At 36.8% G+C, this 19,090-nt stretch overlaps 2 protein-coding genes across 7 annotated transcripts; both read left to right on the top strand.

Annotated features, from left to right (window-relative positions):
* Nucleotides 1-725: 725 nt before the first annotated feature.
* LOC140333044 (opioid growth factor receptor-like) lies at nt 726-7,723 on the top strand. Of its 5 annotated transcripts, none has more exons than XM_072414431.1 (9): nt 726-802; nt 1,408-1,480; nt 2,497-2,565; nt 3,317-3,400; nt 3,812-3,866; nt 4,721-4,799; nt 5,037-5,103; nt 5,831-5,979; nt 6,621-7,723. In XM_072414431.1, exons 2-9 carry the CDS (start codon nt 1,418-1,420, stop codon nt 7,414-7,416), a joined length of 1,362 nt encoding a protein of 453 aa, XP_072270532.1. In that variant the 5' UTR covers nt 726-802; nt 1,408-1,417; the 3' UTR covers nt 7,417-7,723. The 5 variants fall into 5 exon arrangements, with proteins under 5 accessions (XP_072270532.1, XP_072270535.1, XP_072270531.1 ...); XM_072414434.1 differs by having other exon boundaries at nt 2,497-2,553; nt 6,621-7,720; XM_072414430.1 differs by having other exon boundaries at nt 743-802; nt 1,408-1,484; nt 6,621-7,722.
* Nucleotides 7,724-8,285: 562 nt separating this feature from the next.
* LOC140333043 (uncharacterized) lies at nt 8,286-15,198 on the top strand. 2 transcript variants are annotated; one of them, XM_072414428.1, is made up of 8 exons: nt 8,286-8,378; nt 9,386-9,515; nt 10,006-10,059; nt 11,089-11,143; nt 11,732-11,807; nt 12,151-12,217; nt 12,810-12,955; nt 13,639-15,198. In XM_072414428.1, the coding sequence occupies exons 2-8, from the start codon at nt 9,399-9,401 to the stop codon at nt 14,957-14,959; spliced, it is 1,836 nt and encodes a 611-aa protein (XP_072270529.1). In that variant the 5' UTR covers nt 8,286-8,378; nt 9,386-9,398; the 3' UTR covers nt 14,960-15,198. The 2 variants fall into 2 exon arrangements, with proteins under 2 accessions (XP_072270529.1, XP_072270530.1); XM_072414429.1 differs by lacking the exon at nt 9,386-9,515 and having other exon boundaries at nt 8,300-8,378.
* Nucleotides 15,199-19,090: the final 3,892 nt, after the last annotated feature.

Below are 19,090 nucleotides of genomic sequence, written 5' to 3'. Positions count from 1 at the left end.
TGTTAATTTTGCCCTCACCAGTACAAGAAGAGCATGAAGATATTCAGAGGTTCTAAATATTTCCATCTCCACAATTAAAAAAATGATTCAAAGATACAATATCGATTTGTATTCAAAATTTACTTTAATCCCTGAGCATTAGAATTGGAATAACCTAAAACCCACAAGTATCCCAACTACCTAAATATATTCGTCAATGTAAAGTTCCCCCGTAATGGAAGTTTCAAAGCAAAGCCAAAACTTTGGAAAATGTTAAATTATTCTACGGCACAAGAGTAACAATATGTTTAAATTGTATGTCTTGTATGGAACACAATTCTTTAAGGGGTGTTAATCCTTCCTAACTTTGTTCAAAGCTAACAATTGCATCTGAAATATTTTTATCAAATCATACCATAATCAATAAATAAATATATTAGTGAATGTGCATGCAGCATGGGGAGGGTGGGATCATGGATAATCTCTAATATTATATGCTAGAGATTGTAATGTATCATGTATAACACACAGTATTAGCTAAGACAAAGTTTTAGTAAAACATTTACACAAGAGGCAGAAGAAGCTACAATATACCAATAACTATAAAATATAAGATAAAAATAAAATTGCAAAAAAAGAAACATGTAACAGGTTTTTATGCTATGGTGCTCTAAAAGAAAAAAAAATAATGCCCTTCCCCAGAAAAGAAAGTGAAAGAAGTAATGAGAAGTCCACACCTTCACAAACAGGAACTTAGGTTGTCTTTTGCTCTTTTTATGTAAATAAAACCGTATATCCTTTTACAAACACTGCCAGACCTCAGGTAAGCTGAATGTATGAGATTATTGGTATTAAATTGTATAACTTTTAGCTTTTGTCTGCTATTGCCTGCTTTTTATGCACTTTTGCAAAGTACCTAGAGTCTTATGCATGTACAGGTTCTTACTAACAGCTAACATTACCTCTTCTCCCAGTTTAAACTGACCATGCACCTTGCAATTTCTGTTCATTTACCTTAAAATTAAATCTGTAGGATCAATTGAAAGCTCCTGGAACAGTGAGAACTGCAGCACAACTCTAATTATGAGAAATGCAGAATTGAAAATATTGAAACTTTCTTATAACTTAAGATATTAAAGCTTAAATAGGATTCTAGTGATTGTGTTTATTTAAACTTTATTATTACAGTATATATAATATTTAGAAATACATCTTTAAAAGGAAATCACCAGTTTTACTGCTGACATGTACCTAACAAAGTAATGTAACCTAATGCAACAGGTTGAAGGCAAAGGTGCACACACAAGTCTGTATTGCCTTTTCTGCTCAGAAGTTGGAATGCTGAGCAACTCTCATATAAATCTTATCTCCTTCTTGTGTTCTAGGTTTACTAGCCCTTTCAATCTTGTTTTTTGTTTTTGTTAATAGAATTGATGGGATGGCAATCTCTTACGACTCAACCTGGGAGGAAGATGAAGAATGGTCTACAAATGGTGAAAAAGTATGTACGTCAAGTTACCTATTATTTCTATTAAACCTTATTTATAACCCACCTGTCCACTAGCATTTATAAAGCACCAACATAATATCCATTGCTTTTCAATAAATAGGAGTTGCCTAAAATGAGCCCAATCTTTTAAATAATCAAACTGCATTTAAAGTCAAAACATTTTTTTGGACACATATCCATACATTTGGTAAAAACTTTTCCAGCTGGAAAAACGGAGATTTGTATTTTAATGCTTAAAAATCAAAGTTGTTATAACTTTATATGCTCCACCTGCATGCTTTTCAATACGTGGATATAGGTACGTGTTTAGGACCTATACATGGGGTAAATCTGATCCAAGAATAACCACTTAAGCCTACAAGAGAACCCGGGATAAGTGCAGCCACTACCTAGTAACCTAGTATGCATACATAACTATAACAGGCACCTATGAAAGTGAGAGAATTCTAGTTTTAGTCTTATACTGCCTTAGGTTTACTCTAACAAGCATGCTTCTGTTTCTTCTACATCTTATTTTTAATATAATTTTATATTCTCATAATTTCTGTCCTGGTGACAATGGTCATCAGGACAACTGAATTGTGTCCTTGTATCATCTTCTCACAATTGAAATAGATAGAATGGACCCCCACTGTGAACCAACCAGTGTTAAGGATACCAACATGTTGTTAACCAGTTCCTGGAAATTTGCTGGCAGGAGAAAAGACCAGAATGACCCCACTTACGTAATGTTCCCCTCTATTATCAGCAGGCTGGAGGCTAGTAGGTGACCAAAGTGGTCATTTTACCTACAGTCACCATCAATCAGATGGATTGATCCCATTACAGTTTCAGGTGCAATGGGTGTTAACATTAAATACACCATTTAACTTGGCTAAATTAAAAGTAATTATAAAGTGTCTCTCCTATATGCAGAATAGGTATAAACTGATGATGGTACATTTGAGTTTTTCCTTTCTATCTTGATGCAATTATTGCAACCAATGAGTTGTCTTTATAAACCATAGGCACACAAGGCAAGCAAGCAGCTGCAAAATGGAAAACCAGTGAAACTGAGCTATAAGGTAATATATAAGGTAAAATATAAGGTCCTTACTGGGAAATTGTGGGTATTATGACTAGGACATCACAAAGGGTGGTGATAGTGGTTGGTGGAGGTCCACAAAATGTTCTCCTTGCTTTTATGCCAGACCCTGCAGTAGTTGGATATGTGGGATAGGACACATGAATATATAAAATCAAAAAGTACTTGAAACCATTCAAATTCAAGTGCCAGCAATATATATATATATATATATATATATATATATATATATATATATATATATATATATATTGCTGATCTGTCAGGCAATACATGAAAGTAATATAATTAGGTACAGGGAAATGATGGTTGTTACCAACCATTACTTCCCAGGGCCATAATACAATAAAAGATACATACCAAGAAGGTAATGTAGTTCAGCACTGAGCTGTGTAACATACACCAATAAAAATTGAAATAGGGAGAATCTTGCAACTTTATGTTGTTATGGTGTGTCTATACATATGGCCATGTTGATTTGAATGAGCTGTTCATGCATGTCAGTCCTTTCTGTAATGACAAAATGTCTTTTATACCTATGGCTAACTTGTATACTGCCCTGGAGAGAGTTTTCTGGGCAAGTATGGGCATAAAGCAAACCCCCATGGGACCAAGCTCACCGTATTCTAATCTGTTACAGATAGGCGTTTAGCATCAGTTATATTATACAATTTTGATTAGGATTTAATTATAATATTAGCAAAGCACAAACTCTCTTTCTTTGCTCTACCTCTTCTTTATAGTATATGTATTCTGTAGCTGCACGGGATATGCAGAACTATAGACATGGGTATCGGCGTGCAGGTCGCAATTTCCAGGGTAACCCGGTAAGTTTCTCTAAAACTCTCCATCTGACCAAAATAAAATAAAAAAGCATTAAAGGGGTAATGAGAAAAACCTGGAGCCTGTTGATGAGAACCCTTTGTATGAATATGGTAGTAGCCTGGGAAGGACTGTAACCCCTAGGTCTAAGGCACAAATACAGCCAACTACCCCTTTTATTTTGTACATATTTTACATGCATATATATTTTTGTATGTGAAGGAGGCATCTCAGATCCCCCTATGGTGTGATCCCCTCTGTGCTTAACCTTGGAGGAGTTTGCTACTTCAGCCATCAGGAGCCATGTTGAGGAAACTTTCTTTTCCATATTGAAAGTCACTTCGAAAGTTTAACTGTAGAAAACAAGGATTTTGTTATCATGCTAAATGACCCTTTCCAACCTATTTTTTCTGCAGGAAAAAATGCTCAATTTACGTTTTTACAGAAATGAGATAACGTTCAAACCAAATGGTAAGTTCCATGATAAAAGGGATTGATTTTTTTAAATAAATGTAACTTTAAACTTGACAGAGGAACAGCAGATCTAGAAAGCTAAACTTTTATAGGAAGTGCAACTTTGGATTTCATTTCAATTATGATCATGACTATGGACTTTATAAAGCGCTGCATAATATGTTGGTGCTATATAAATACCGTGTAATAATAACAAATGATCAGTGAATCAGCTGATTGTTTTGGAATGCAGATTTAATTTCCAAATGATTTAGAAAAGACTAAAGTTAAAATTCCTTATGTACTGAAAAAATTATAGGTGGCTTTAGCTTGTATAATAGCAGTGTATATAGTATACTTTCAGGAACATTGGTAAAGATTTCTACAAGCTTTGAGAAGCTTTTTGTAAGATTTTTTTCCAGTTTAGAAATGATAAAAACAGATCTTATTAGATGAGCTGAATGTCAATTTAAAAAAACTTCTGGCAGGCGTGAGTAGGGTTGAGGCTTGATTAGTGGCTTTAGGCTCTTAGTGATATTAAACACACCTATGTTATTGAAGGCTTTAACAAAGCTTGCCAAAAGGTTTGCAAAATGTTACTTGTATGCTATACACTTGGCTCCTATCCAAGCAGTAAACAAGGTCCAATATTAGAATCTGATTCTTGTCACCTTACTAGAGAAATACTAAAAATCCCCAAGGGCTAACACTGCGCACCCCAGGCCATTGATTGTATTGTGATAACGTCTGGGCTTAGGAACCACTAAAAGGAGACTTATCCAGGCTGGGGTCCAGAAAACCTTTAAAGACTGGAGTCGGAAGCCCTTGGTTTTTATTAGGAAAATATTACCCACTTTCTGTATTGTGCCCAGGTTGCTACATTGATGAGCTGCTGGAAAAATGGAAGGAGGATTATGATCTGCTTGAGTACAACCATAACTACATCCAATGGTAAGGGTAGCAAGGTTTCTGATATACCTGTGCCTAATCCGTTTAGAATACAAACTTTTCTGTTTCATGGCCCCTGACGGAGAATCTTCGTGTCCAAGTTTTTGCTCCAATTCCTGTCCCATTGACATAACAAGAAGTAAACTTTTTGTACTATAGACTATGTAGCTTGAAAACCTGCTATGGTATAGGAAGTAAACTTTCCCAGTTCTAACAGATATAAGTCTTTTTGTGTTTCAGGCTCTTTCCACTTCGAGAATGTGGCGTTAACCCACAAGCTGCTCCTCTACAGGAAGAAGAGATTAAGGTAGTAGAAAACGCTTGAATTAGGGATGACATTCAGCTATATGTTTTTACTAGACCAGAAAGATTTCAGTCAGATCATTTGATTCACTTCAGGGCCTTTATTTTGCTGGAATGATTTCAATTTTCTGTAAAATATTTTGCTCAGTGAGACCACATATCCTGTCGAGAGGCTGACTAGAACCAGAGATATATCAGATAACTTTTGAGGGAGTGCCCTCAGAATTTAGGTGTTGGTATTTTTGGGCCCTTTTTTCCCATATTTCATCTAGAAGCAATAAAAAATATCTGGTGAACCTGTATCTCAATCGAGCAATTAACATTAGGGTTGACAACCCTGCTCCGCTACAATAAAAATTCCTGCCCTGTCCAAATGTATATATTGCCATTGTCAGTGCCATTGCCTTGTCTCTCAAGAGCTTATGCTTGCGCTGTGTAGGGATTTGGCTTATACGTGTATTCTGTAGGTTGGGGGGGTCTGATCTACCTCACCCTTCATATTCCTTGCCGAGAATATGTTACAGTGCGTTACTAACTATAGTCGTACAGACATGTCCTAAAGTAAAACTGGGTCATGCCTTTACAAATCTGTTATATGTACTAAATATTTATTTATTGGTACTTTTGTATGTAGAGAAACTTTGCATATCCTAGCTGGTGAAGTTCCTCTTTACTTCTGTTTATAATTTTAGGATTACGTTTAATGTTGATTGTAATATATGATCTCCTAGATAATGAAGCAAGATAAAAATGTCACCACAAGGCTTCGGAAGGCATATAAGCTGATGTTAGGATTTTACGGCCTGTATCTAAAAAATGAAAATAATGGAGAAGTTGGCAAAACAGAATTTTGGAAACAAAGATACAGCAATTTAAATAAGTAAGTATTTTCCATTACACCTGATGCAAGTTAAGAAAAGAGATAGTAGATTGATTGTTTTCATAGTAAAGAAATATTCCATTGGGTTTGACCTTTATTAATGAGAGCAAATTGCAAAGTCAAAGTTCTACTATACAGAATACAAAAAGCTGATAAAAAGCCAAATTCAATATATTAAAGATGATATAAACTTTAATTTGATTGTAAGCTCTTCGGGGCAGGGTCCTCTCCTCCTATATCACTGTCTGTATTAGTCTGTCATTTGCAACCCCTATTTAATGTACAGTGCTGCATAATATGTTGGCGCTATATAAATCCTGTTTATTATTATTAATAATAATAATAATAATAATAATAATTTGACATTTGGGTAAATAGTAATACCAACTGCCAAGTCAGCATTTTACTGTTTACAGGTTTTTTATTTGTGTCTTCAACATTACCCATCCCTTTTCCCATGAGTGTTTCCTGATTACTTTTAAAGTTAATGTAAATGCAATCAGTAGTACAAAATTTGTTTAGTAGAACATAGGCTACAGAATTAAAAAATCTAGAATTCATTGATGTATGTTCTTTTCTGGAAATATCTTATGATGTTCAGGGGTGAGCATGCACAATAATATATTTTTTCTTTTTTATAGTAACACTCATAACAACCTGCGGATCACCCGAATCTTGAAGTGTTTGGGGGAATTGGGGTTTGAACACTACCAAGCTCCCCTGGTGCGTTTTTTTTTGGAGGAAACCCTGTGTCGAGGCCAATTAAAGAATGTAAAAAGAAGCGTATTAGACTACTTCATATTCTCCGTGAAGAACAAGATGGAACGTCGAGATTTGGTGCTCTTTGCCTGGAAACACTTTGGAGAGGAAAGCTGGTTTGACTGGGGACCTGTAGACTTGTTAAGAAAATCTCAAGTGTTGGAAGAACACAAAAGAGAGGACTGTGATACCATCAAGAAAGAAGACAAGATGGAACAGCTGAAGAGCCAGCTGGATGTCAGGAAACAACACAAAAGGAAAGACATGGAAGACTCTGATTATGACAAGTTCAAAGAAATGGAGAAAAAACGTGATGAATTGAAGAAACATGAGAAATTGTACAATAATAATACTTGCAGAAAAGACAATGAACATGAGAAGAAACAATACAAAAGTGGGGATGGGGAAAAGATAAAATTAGGGAATGGAAACAGGCAAGATGGTCTGGAGGTACACAGGAAGGTAGGGAGCCCGTATAATACCAAAGTCAGTAAAGATGGCAGGAAAAAATACAAGACTGAGGTAAGGGAAAATATGAAGGAAAACATTCAATCTGAAATGAAGAAAAAAGAAATGGTAGCCAGCTCTTACAATAAACATGTGTCTGATAACTTAAAGAATGGGAAAAAAAATGTAAACTGTTGTGGATGTTTAGGGGGGTTCCCCAAGAAAAAGTAAATAAAGAATGTATATCGTTTTTACATTGGTTATTGTGTTTTTGTAGAGGTAGTCCCAGTGCCGAATGTTGTTTTCCAGTCACAATGAATCATAAAATTATTTTTTTTATAATACAAGTGGTGTAAGCATATGAATTTTATATACTATTGGCATCTTGCAGTCCTTGTACAGCACTTCCCAGACTGGGAGATGAAGATGGAATATTAGTAACCAGTCAATTGACAGAGAAAAACGGGATGAGAATATCATATGACTGGCATTATCTGTACTATGAGTACAGCTCAATAATATGAAACTTGGAGTTTGCATGCTCCAAGTGACCGAAGAGGAGCGAAGGGTTAGCTCTGTCAGATTTCATTATTGTCTATGTCCCTGTATAACCTTCTTCTCAGTATAACTCATTCGGGTGAATGAACACAACTAACTATAATAAAACCCTTTTCAGTGGAGTCAATTTGAATGGCAGTCAGTATTTGCTTTGCTTTTTGCTATACTGCATGTGACACCAGGGGGATATTTCACATTTTTATTTGTGCCACCTTGAAGAAGTGGGTTTAATTGTCTCCGACATGACAGGTTCTCTCTCTCTGTTCTATGCTTTATCCAACAAAAAGATGGCAAGGGCTAATACTAAAGCAGTAACCCAGCAAATATTACCCATATATCCAAACTAGCTTTTGCTGCAATCCAAACAATTCTCTCTCACATTTTATTTGTTTCAACTAGTCAGATGTTTTCTGTCTCGTATTTCAGTATGTGGGTTTAACATTTACATGACGTTATATTTATTAAGCTCCACCTAAGAGCCATGCATATACATTTCAGTTTATTCTGTTGATGGGTGTGTCATTTCTGCTAAACATAGGAATAGAAAATGAAACAAGTTACAATGTGGTTAAAGAGTTCAGACAAGTTCTTCTAGTTCCTTCTCTCCTTTTGTTTTAGATATCACCGAACAACAGGTTAGTAAATCAAGAAGGGGTTCCGAGCTTATTTATGAAATGCTTTCTAATGATATAGGAATTGTTTTCATAGGTTTGTTTTTGCAGTGCTAAAATAGGATGTATTTATTAAACTGAGGTCTGTGATAAATGCGTGGCAATTCTCAGGTTGGTTTCTTGCTAATGACAAAATAGTCCATACCTGGTAAACTTTTATTGACACTTTACATTAGGAGAACATAGCAGAGGATGATAAAACAGGAACATAACTGGGATACAGATAATTACACATACAACTCTTTGGGTGGTCACATCTTGTGCATGTGAATAACTTTTATATTGCACAACATGACTGCTTCTTTTTATTTTTCTCTCCTTTATATAGCAGGCTATGCAGGATGCTGTTTTATATAATGGGTGATGTATATAAACCAAACACACTACAATTATGTTAAGCTGTGTGGATATCAGTGTCTCAAGGTCAAATTTTGTTTTCCCTCACATACCTGGACAGCAAAGAATCCACAATGTGAGAGGAGAGTTAGGCTCTGGGATTTGGGGGTCATTGAAAAAACAATAAAAGTTGACAAACAATTTGAGTTGTGGAGTTACAAGACAGGAAAACATTTTTGTATTTGTTTTAACAAGCAGAATTGTCATCGGTAGTCAGGTGAATGAATACCTGAAATGCGAAAATGCTTCTTGCATTATTGGTCTGTATGAAGATGCTTTCTTGCCTAAAAGGTCATTGATATCAATGTTTTATGTTGATGCCAACACGATCAAGATTAGCCAGCCACAGCTCACGAAACTCCTAAAAACCTTCAGAGAAAACTTCAGGCTCTATTATGATCGCCCAGATATTATTTCATACTTTGCACAATTTGTGTAAAATCAATAAGCATCGGTACAAAAACAATAAAAAGATACAACCATGTCTGTGTGATCCATGCTTTCTCATCCTGATCTTTTACATCTATAGTGTTCTAAGTAGGAATGACCCCTCATTTCTGTCTCTGATTATTCAGAAACATTGGCAGCATGTTTAGTTCCTGGGGTTATGAGAAACCAGCCTGGGATTCAGAAAATGACTCTACCTGGGAGGATGATGAGGACTATATAGCTTATAAGAAGTCCAAACCCAAAACATTCCCTAAGGTAGGTCTATGAACACAGCATCTCTATTGTTCTAGTTAGAGTCTCCCTTCCATACAACAATGGAACCATACAAAGACAAATTCCATTGATTGCTATATAAAAAAGTAGTTACCTTTTTCTTTCATAGTAGTATGCATGATGTGATTAAAAATGAAAATAACAAAAAGAAAACGTTGCTTCCTTTTTTAATATAGTATTAAATATTTAGTATTTAATATTTAGTATTCATATTAATATAGGGTTTCCCCAGAAATGTGAATCTTGTTCATGTCCATGGCTCTCATTTTTTCTCCTGTAATAACTCTGGGACTTTTATCACAAGAGTAGACAACCTTCTTCTAAGCAATCAGTGACTTCATTGAATTTCAGTGCAATCCACTGCAATCAAATTATCTACAACAATTCTCTAAATTATTCTGATCATAAAAAAGTAACTGCAAAACTAGTAAAGAACAGAGAGAATAATTGACTTTTTTTCTTGCTGTTGCAGCATTCATGGAACAGAGCAGCCAGGGATTTACAGCATTACCGACATGGCTACCCGGTAAGTCCTTTCAAGTTACACACTTGATCTTTAAGTTGGATAAATTGAACTTTAGATCTATTTTAATGCAGTTCTGTAATCATTATTATATCATTAAATGTGTTTTGTAGATGCAAGCAAATGCAATGTGACTTCCACTACAGTGTCTTGTACATCAGAGGCTTATGTGATATAATAAGATGAAACACTTCATGCCAAATTCAGAGGATATGTGGCATCTTCCATCGCAATATCCCATAGAAAGGGATTGGATAGGCCTGGATAGGACCATGAGTAATTGTATTGCTGCACATATGCGTCTCTTTACTTGGGATCCAGGCCTGGAAGAAATGGGTGGACAAGGATACTAAGCCAATAATCTGCAGCAACGCAGTTACTCATGGTCCCATCTAGGAGCTTTAATCCCTTTTTCAGGAGAAACTTAGATAGATGATGCCAAATATCCTCTGAATTTGGCGTCAGGTGTTTCATTTTAATACAGCGTTTGGATAACTTAGAGGCTTGAGCTCTTCAGAGTACCGATTCTCCATTTATTGTTCAGTCACATTTATGCACAGAGGCCTTAACATTTCTGGATGAATAATAGAAGAGTTTCATAGAACTTTTATACTTGACATAGATGGTCCTGAAACAAAAATGAAAATGATTTATTAGTTCTGCAAGGTAAAACTACAAGCCACCTTTTTGGTGCCAATTTTAGCCTGACCCAGCTTGTGTGTCAGCAGTGTGTTGATGATCACTAATTGTCCAAAGAGTCAAAAGGAAGGGCAGCTCATGGAGTCCGCAGGTCCAAAATGTCTTATCAGCCGCTAGTGCAGCAGATGTATGGTGATCACAGATCCACTCGCATTTATTTACAAAACCTTTAGCAGCCCATGTATTTTGAACCTATGACAACTAATAGGTGATCAATATTTGTATGTTTATTAATAATGTGTCTCATGTTAGGTAATGTGATTTAATAAGTCATGCCTAAAGTTGTGAGTGAACTTTTATTATGGGCTAAAAAATTATAATTTTCCTTTATAGGGGCCAATGATGAATTTGAAGTTTTACCGAAATGAGATTTGCTTTGAACCTTATGGTCAGTACTGAACATTCTAAATTTCCCGCACCAGTCTTTAGAGAAACGTGAGAGGCTTGAAGTTAACACAAGACCGGGGATTGAAGTCCAAATGCATGCAGATATAATACACCGATACACAGATATAATACCCGGGCACCTACATAACATCTGTAGACTTGGATAGTTAAAACTAAACTTGCAATGTAAATTTTAAAATTACTACTACAGCGACAATGAGCTCCGACCACCTTGGGCTTACACAGCATGGGATGAATATGATAGTGAAACAAAATCTTATCGGTGGAAATAGGGAACAGTGCCATGGCACTACATAGATTTAGGAAATGTGAGAGGATTGTGGTTCCCAATAACATTTAATAAAAATGTCAGTTTGTTGTAAACCCTCATCCAGAAGCATCAAATATTCTCTATGCTTCCCTTTGTGTTCTTTGTCTGCCCTCCCCCTAATAAAAAAGTTATTTTTAAAGTTATTGACAATGCATGCCAAAGAAAACAAAGATCTCTTTCAATTTGTTATATATTTGTAAAATAATTTCTTGATTCCATTTTAGACACTAGATCTAAGAGTTTGTGTATCAAATACAGGTGTATGTATAGACTCCCTACATGACTGGAAACATGACTACTACAAACTGGAAAATAACCATAATTTCATCCAATGGTGAGTTCACAATAAGTAGGTGTTGGTGGGGGCTCCACCTTTACTCAAAAAAAGTAGCGTTACTGAAAATAAAAAGTAAATATTTTATTTTACCATCTCTCCATTTAAAGAAATCTAAAATTATTTTCTGGTACAGAAGTTACACGCAGTCATTTACACATTTTAATACAATCTCATCTTTTTTTAATTGAATGCACGTTTAATAAAAAAAAAGACCAGTTGTGATGGATTCTTACTAACCATTTTTGTTTAACCATTTCACAGAACTAACATAGGCTTTTCTGCTTTTCTATAGATTTACCCCTTTTGCTGTTTTTGCTCAGCAGCGTTTGTTTTATTGTAGGTTGTTTCCACTGCGGGAACCTGGTATGAACAAAAATGCCTGGCCACTTACAGAAAAGGAAATTGAGGTATTAAACTAGTGACAATATTTGGTAGATATTTTTTTTTATGATTTTTCTAAAAACAGGGCTAAGGCTAAGTACACAGGTGCAATAATTGTCCTTGGAAAGGATCTTTCACGATCCTTTCTAACAACTAACGATGCACGAATGAGCGATGTACATACAACACCGTTCTGCTCTATAGGGGGAGGGACGGAGCCGCACTCCCCAGGTACATTAGGATTGTTCGTCATCCATCGTCCCTGTATTTGCCTGGACCGGCGTCAAGCCCTGTACACATACAAGACTCTCCTCCAAAGTTTGCATAACTCCGCTCCATGCAAAGAAAGACTATTGCATTGAAAGACTGTTCTTGCTTCTTTGTATATTATCAAACTATGTGCATGGCATCATAAATAAATTTGAATTTAAAATGATAGTATATAATAAAATATATCTTCCTCTAGTACTAATTAACCAATTCACTAATTCAAATTAATTCATGATTTGTTACTATGCACCCTAACTAACATCCCAACCAGAACCCCTCTCACAATGTTCCCCTGTCATATTATCCTTTATCTAGAATAGTCTCACTCCACTCTCTCCTCTGTTTTAGGAAATGAAGAAAGACAAGGAGGTAATGAAGAGGTTCCTGAAATCCTATGAACTCATGCTGGGTTTTTATGGCATTGAAATAAACACAGAGACTGGGGAACTGAATCTGGCAAAGAACTGGAGGGAAAGATTTACAAATCTAAATAAGTAAGTTGTAGGTTTTAAACACCAGGTACTAGGAGATCATTATGGCTGAATTCAGGGCAAAAATACTTTAACTTAAACTATTATTTTAGTGTCACAAAGTGTAGAAATTCATAATATTTCACCTGTTTGCAGTTTTAATGGGCCAATGATTTGTTATTCTTCTCAGGTTTGCTGTAGAATGCCTGTAGAAATACCACAGTAGTTTTTTTTCCTGCTTTTTATAAAGTTTTATTACCTGCTAAATTGCTAGTGAATCTATCATTTCCTTCATGGGGTTACAATGCTCACTCCTTTATGTTCCATATTGCCAATCATTAGCCCCCCCCCCCTCAGCTGTACAACCCATTTCTTACCTTTGTTCCTCGCTTTCTGCTTTGCTGGGTACTCCTGCTGCTAACTTATTTTACTTGCTATGTACCTTTTCATATACCCAGAACCTCTCACGCCTGTTTGTTTCCTATTAAGAGACCGGTGTCCTGCAATATCTCACCATTCAAGTCCTGCCCCTTCTGAGATATATTTATTATTTCTACTATAATGCAAGAATCCTCAGAAATGTAGTCTGGTGTCTATTTTTCTTTCTTCTATGGGTATCAATCGGTCACATCTAACTGACCCTTTCATTTGTTAAGATAAGAGATGAAAAGACAAATGTTGAGTTAATTCATGTTTTTTTTTCACAGTAACACCCACAACAACCTCCGGATCACACGTATTCTTAAATGTTTGGGCGAACTCGGCTATGAGCACTTCCAGGCCCCACTGGTCAGGTTCTTTTTGGAACAAATCCTGTGTAACAGTAACTTACAGAATGTAAAAACAAGCGCTCTGAACTATTTCCTGTTTACTGTAAAGAACAAGAGGGAACGTAAGGAACTGGTGCTCTTTGCCTGGGAGTACTATGAATCAAAAGAAGATTTTATCTGGGGACCTGTGGAGACACTACAAAAATTAAAACATAAAGCAACTGAGATAAATGCTAACAAAAGGTCAAATAATATCCAAATTTCAGAAAAGGAAAATGAAGGGACACCACCTGCATCTGAACCAATAGAAGAGAATGAAAATAGAGGGTATCACATGTTTACCAATGACAATGGAGAAACACCAATGGAAGTTTCAGAGTGTGGAACAGGAGGTAAGGTGAATGAAGAGACAGCAAAGCAATGGAACTCAAATAATGAGAAGGAGAATGTAATGCCACCAACAGAATCTGAACATAAGGAGAATCAAGGTCTTCCAACAGTGTGTGGGACCGGAATAAATGGAGGGATACCAATACAATGTAATTCAAGAGATGAAAAGGAAAATGGAATGCCACCAACAGATTCCGGGTCAAGAGAAGTCAAGGACAATGGACGTTCACCAACAAAATGTGGATATGAAAGTAAGGAGAATGAAGGGATATTGAAGCAATATGTCTCAAATAATGAGAAGGAGAATGAAGTGCTACCAACAGAATCTGGGTTAAAAGAAGACAAGGAGAATCAAGGTCTTCCAACAGTGTGTGGGACCGGAATAAATGGAGGGATACCAATGCAAAGTAATTCAAGAGATGAAAAGGTAAATGGAATGCCACCAACAGACTCTGGGTCAAGAGAAGTCAAGGACAATGGAAGTTCACCAACAGAATGTGGATATGGAGATAAGAAGAATGAAGGGATATCAATACAATATAACTCAAATAATGAGAAGGAGAATGAAGTGCCACCAACAGAATCTGACTTGAAAAAAGACGAAGGGAATGGCGCTCCACCAACAGAGTGTAGCTCAGGAGATGACAAGGGGAAGGAAGGGACACCAATACAGTCTATCCCAGTAAAGGACAAGGAGAATGAAAGGCCACTGACTAGGTTGGATGAAGACAAGCAGAGTGGAAAGATTCCATCGGTGTGTGGGTCAGATACCACGAATGAAGTAGGGTCAACTATTACCGCTGCAAACACACAGCCAACAGTCATCGCCCACAGCGACTCGGTGAGCTCAAGTTCGTCAAAACTTTGACGCATGTGAGCTCAGGAATTATTGAAGCTAAAATTTGTTCGAGAACATAGGAAATACTATATGCAATAAAAAGCACACTGATGGCAAAATGCTTCATGAGTATGTATTGTTGTGTTGTGTAAGTTCACTTCCACCAGCATTCTATGTATAAAAACATAAATTTACTAATGGATCAATCAAATAATAAAATGATTGTACAAATAAATATAATAAAGAAATGCACACTTTTTGGAAAGCTATTGACTTCTATCTGCTCATTACTAGAAATATTTTGTATTGTCTCTGTTTTTGTATGTAAAGCTACATACACACATCAGATGGTTCTCTCTTGAGACCAACAGTCATGCTCATCATGGGCAAAAATCTGGTATGTGAGCAGCGGTCCGATGATTAGAAATAATCTGGGAACAAAACTGCTGTCCACTCCTATGGAGGAGAGCACAGTGGGGTGCCACTTGCTTGTTCTTCCCCTCTTCTGTCCATAGAAATATATGATGCTGTGTGTACAGCCCTTGTTCATTCATCTTTCACTGGAAACAATTATGCAGAGGAGGAAGGAAAGACCTGGTAGCCAATCTTATATGCTGCATGTTAATATGTTGACAAATAGAAAATGATATGACCTAATCATCCTGCTCCTTCTTCTTCCACATTGTCCAGGTTGCATGCTATGGGCAAAGAGAAGACACTACTCTATTCACTCTATATTCACAGCTGCAACAAGTGAAATGTGCAAGCCATACACCTCCAATTTATGTGTTTGTTAAGCTGTTTGCTTTGAGTTCAGCTGTAAGCTCTGACTAGGAACTCGACCTTAAAGCGGACCTAAACTCAAATATTTACATTACATAAAAGGGTTAGACAACAAAACGTCACACATCTGGGGAGGCACTTAGCTGCTTTTTTTGCACATGCCTTCATCTTGGGCATACGCAGAAGGGGCATCTACATGCTCAGTGAGATCGGCACTTTCACAGTGGGCTACGTCACCCAATCCTGTGCCTGCGCAGAGCGAGATTGGGTGATATACCCAAAAGCAGGAAGAAAATGGCGAAAGATGGTGGTGCACGGTGCTTTCTCTGTGCTGGGACAAAGAATAATTCCAAGATGGCGCAGGACCCAATTGAGGAAAGCACCAGCGTGATCTGTGGAATTAAAGGTATGATTTATTTTCAGTTTAGTTCCACTTCAAGTATTAAAACTCCACAAGCTATCAGATATATTAAACTCCCAGGAAGTGAGGGTGCACCTTCAAAGAGAAAACCCAAACAAGTGTGCTTCAACCTACACAAAAGGTCGTTTCCACTTCATGAATGGAGCCTTAACCCACATTCTGCTCCTCTACAGGAAAAAGAGAATTAGGGACCAACTGCCCCTATATGTTTTACCAGAGCTGAGGGATTTCAGTGAGATAATTTGACTGACTTCAGGGCTCTCATTTTACTGTGATTTTCTTTCCATCAGTAAGACTGCAAATCAGGTTGAGAGGCCAATACTATGATGTGTGCAGATAATACTAGAGCTGGGACTACAAAGCTTCTAGATGAAATAAGAGGGTGCCTCAAAATAGGTACTTCTAGCGACCTCATTTCTCCAAAACAAAATACCTGGTGATCTTGTTAGAAATTCATTAGCAATGTCACTACTAGCTCACAAGCGTATAGCTTGTCAATCAGCACCTGGCCATACCTGCTTTATGGATTGGCAGCACTGCTATGGATGCCCAAACCCTTCCAGTCACATAGGAGCCTTTATTTTAGTTCAATCAAATACTTATTCACCTGGATAGTTTTATCTCAGTGCCGCTGATCTCATGCAACAAATTTGCACTTCAACAATGGCTGCATGACATATCCCAAGGTGGGTTATCAGGTCTGTATAACAGTATATATATATAACAGCATAGATGAACAATATAACATCATACATTTAATAAGCTCCATGTAAGATCTGCTAAAAAAAATATTGCTCATACAATATCTGTTATAAAATGCTCAAGTAAGAGGCAGGAAGAACAGGTATGGTAAGATGGATAGTCGCTGGGTGTGTCACATAATATACAAATATAAGGCTAGAATGTGAAAGCTTCTCCCATCAGTTGTAGCGTAGACTGGTGTCCTGGTCGCATTGTAGGAGATTATCATCATCACCCACCCTGAGAACCAGATATCGGCAAACAATAGGTGAGAATATCAGGAAAATATTCTGAGCTTTGGTAAGATACACTTTTCATGACGTATGACTGAAGAAGATTTGTTTTGTTACATTTGTCTTTACACATATTTCTATCTGACCTATGATAAGAATGTGGAATTTCTCGGGTTGGGTATCTTGATGACAAAAAGTCTCAATTAACTTTTCCATAATGGGATAAAGACACTTTGTGCCTATCATATTTTGTGCGTGTGAACTTATAATTTGGAAAACACACATTCCATTTTTTTCCTCCTTTATATGACAGGCTGCTATTGGTTATATAAATGGTATTTTCTATAAACCAAACACAGTGGGTGGGAACAGAAGGTAAAACTAGATTTAAGTATAACGGTGCTCACATCGACGTCTCAGGGTAAAGGAATGATTTCTCTCACTTACAGGGACAGCAAAGAATCTCCAGAAGAGCTGTGCTAATTCCAGGAGGGATTTTGGTGTCACTAATATGCAGGTACAAGGGCTGGTAATAATAATTATGATGATGATAATGATTCTTTAAAAAATAAGTTTTTTTTACAGCTGAATTACACAACATTTTTGTTTTTACCTATAATTGTCTTTGGGACATTTTGTCACTGTAGAAGTAGTGAAAATTACAATAATTTTCATACAAATGTCATTAGCTATTGCCTACACACCGGAGCTAGAGCCAGGGTTACACTTTTACCTTTCTCTTTTTTAGTAATGGGAAACCAATCAGCCACAGCTCAATAAACTCTTGAGAATCTCTAGAGAAATCCTACGATTCCAAGGAACTCTGGTTAGGAATGGCTGGCTTAGATACTGTTAATGTATTTTGTTTTATTTTTAATATGATGAACTTTAGTACTGTATTTGAATATCTAAAATCAATATAAATCATTTGGAAACCATGGCATTCCTAATGCCATCCTTTGTCTAACCATTTATAGCTATTGTGTGCTAAACAGGTCCCCTTTATTTTCTGTCTATTTTCGTCTCCCAAAGCATTGTAATGATGTCAAAATCCAAACCACTACATAAGGTAGGACTCCAATCACAGATAACCATGTTGTCCCTGTTAGCTTCTTCCTCCCATAGAAAAATAGAACCATACAAGGGAAATTTCAACTGCTATATAAAATATTAGCTGCTTTTCCTTGAGACAGTGGTATGCAAGGAATGATTTATTGATAAAAAAAGCTACTTCTTCGTAACAATATCTGCTGCATACTGTATGTGATACCCCCAGAAACATTATTTCTGCTCATGTGATTGGCTCCCAGCCACACCAAGAGGTTTTTCTCCCCCGGGACTGATTATGCAACTAGAGTATACAATTTATTTTTTAGCCAATGTCCTCTAGTCAGAGAAAGAAAAACCACTGCAATCAAGCTAGCACAAACCATAATTCTCTTAACAAAATATTCTGATCCTGTAACAGCAAAAATATTATGGATAAATATTGTAGGTAGCATTTTCTGCCTTTTGGACATGATGGCCAACTATTTCCAACAGCAGCAGTACAAGGGTAGAGGTTAGCATATCACATAGGGCAAATGGGTATCATCTTACCTGGCATATCTGTAAGTGCCAAATAATTTACCTCTTAACTCAATAGATTACTGGGCCAAGATACTGTACGTTAGGCCAAAGTTGCCCGAGTATGGCATCCAGGTGCTATTTAGTTCATTTGTGAGTGAAGCAGGTAGAATTAGTGACTCCAAAATGGACTATGCTGTCTTTTATTAGGGTGGAGTGATTGACATTCAAGAAAATTGCCACCCTAGTGCCACCCTGGTGCCACCACCATAACCATCAACGACCACCCTAGTGCCACCACCATAACCACCAACAACCACCTTAGTGCCACCACCATAATCATCAACAACCACCCTATTGCCACCACCATAACCACCAATAACCACCCTAGTTCCACCACCATAACCACCAACAACC

The sequence above is a fragment of the Pyxicephalus adspersus genome, chromosome 6, assembly GCF_032062135.1.
Source record: "Pyxicephalus adspersus chromosome 6, UCB_Pads_2.0, whole genome shotgun sequence".
Taxonomy (NCBI): domain Eukaryota; kingdom Metazoa; phylum Chordata; class Amphibia; order Anura; family Pyxicephalidae; genus Pyxicephalus; species Pyxicephalus adspersus.
Note: the sequence above shows the minus strand (reverse complement) of the source record. Positions and strands in the feature narration are given on the sequence as shown.

Bases quoted from the DNA above. Each gene is read 5' to 3' on its own strand.
- LOC140333044 (XM_072414430.1), top strand. From the start codon at position 1,413: ATGGGATGGCAATCTCTTACGACTCAACCTGGGAGGAAGATGAAGAAT. The intron at 1,485-2,496 runs GTACGTCAAGTT...TATAAACCATAG, and splicing joins TACAAATGGTGAAAAAGTAT to GCACACAAGGCAAGCAAGCA. The intron at 5,104-5,830 runs GTAGTAGAAAAC...ATGATCTCCTAG, and splicing joins TACAGGAAGAAGAGATTAAG to ATAATGAAGCAAGATAAAAA.
- LOC140333043 (XM_072414428.1), top strand. From the start codon at position 9,399: ATGTTTAGTTCCTGGGGTTATGAGAAACCAGCCTGGGATTCAGAAAAT. The intron at 9,516-10,005 runs GTAGGTCTATGA...TTGCTGTTGCAG, and splicing joins AACCCAAAACATTCCCTAAG to CATTCATGGAACAGAGCAGC. The intron at 11,144-11,731 runs GTCAGTACTGAA...TATCAAATACAG, and splicing joins GATTTGCTTTGAACCTTATG to GTGTATGTATAGACTCCCTA.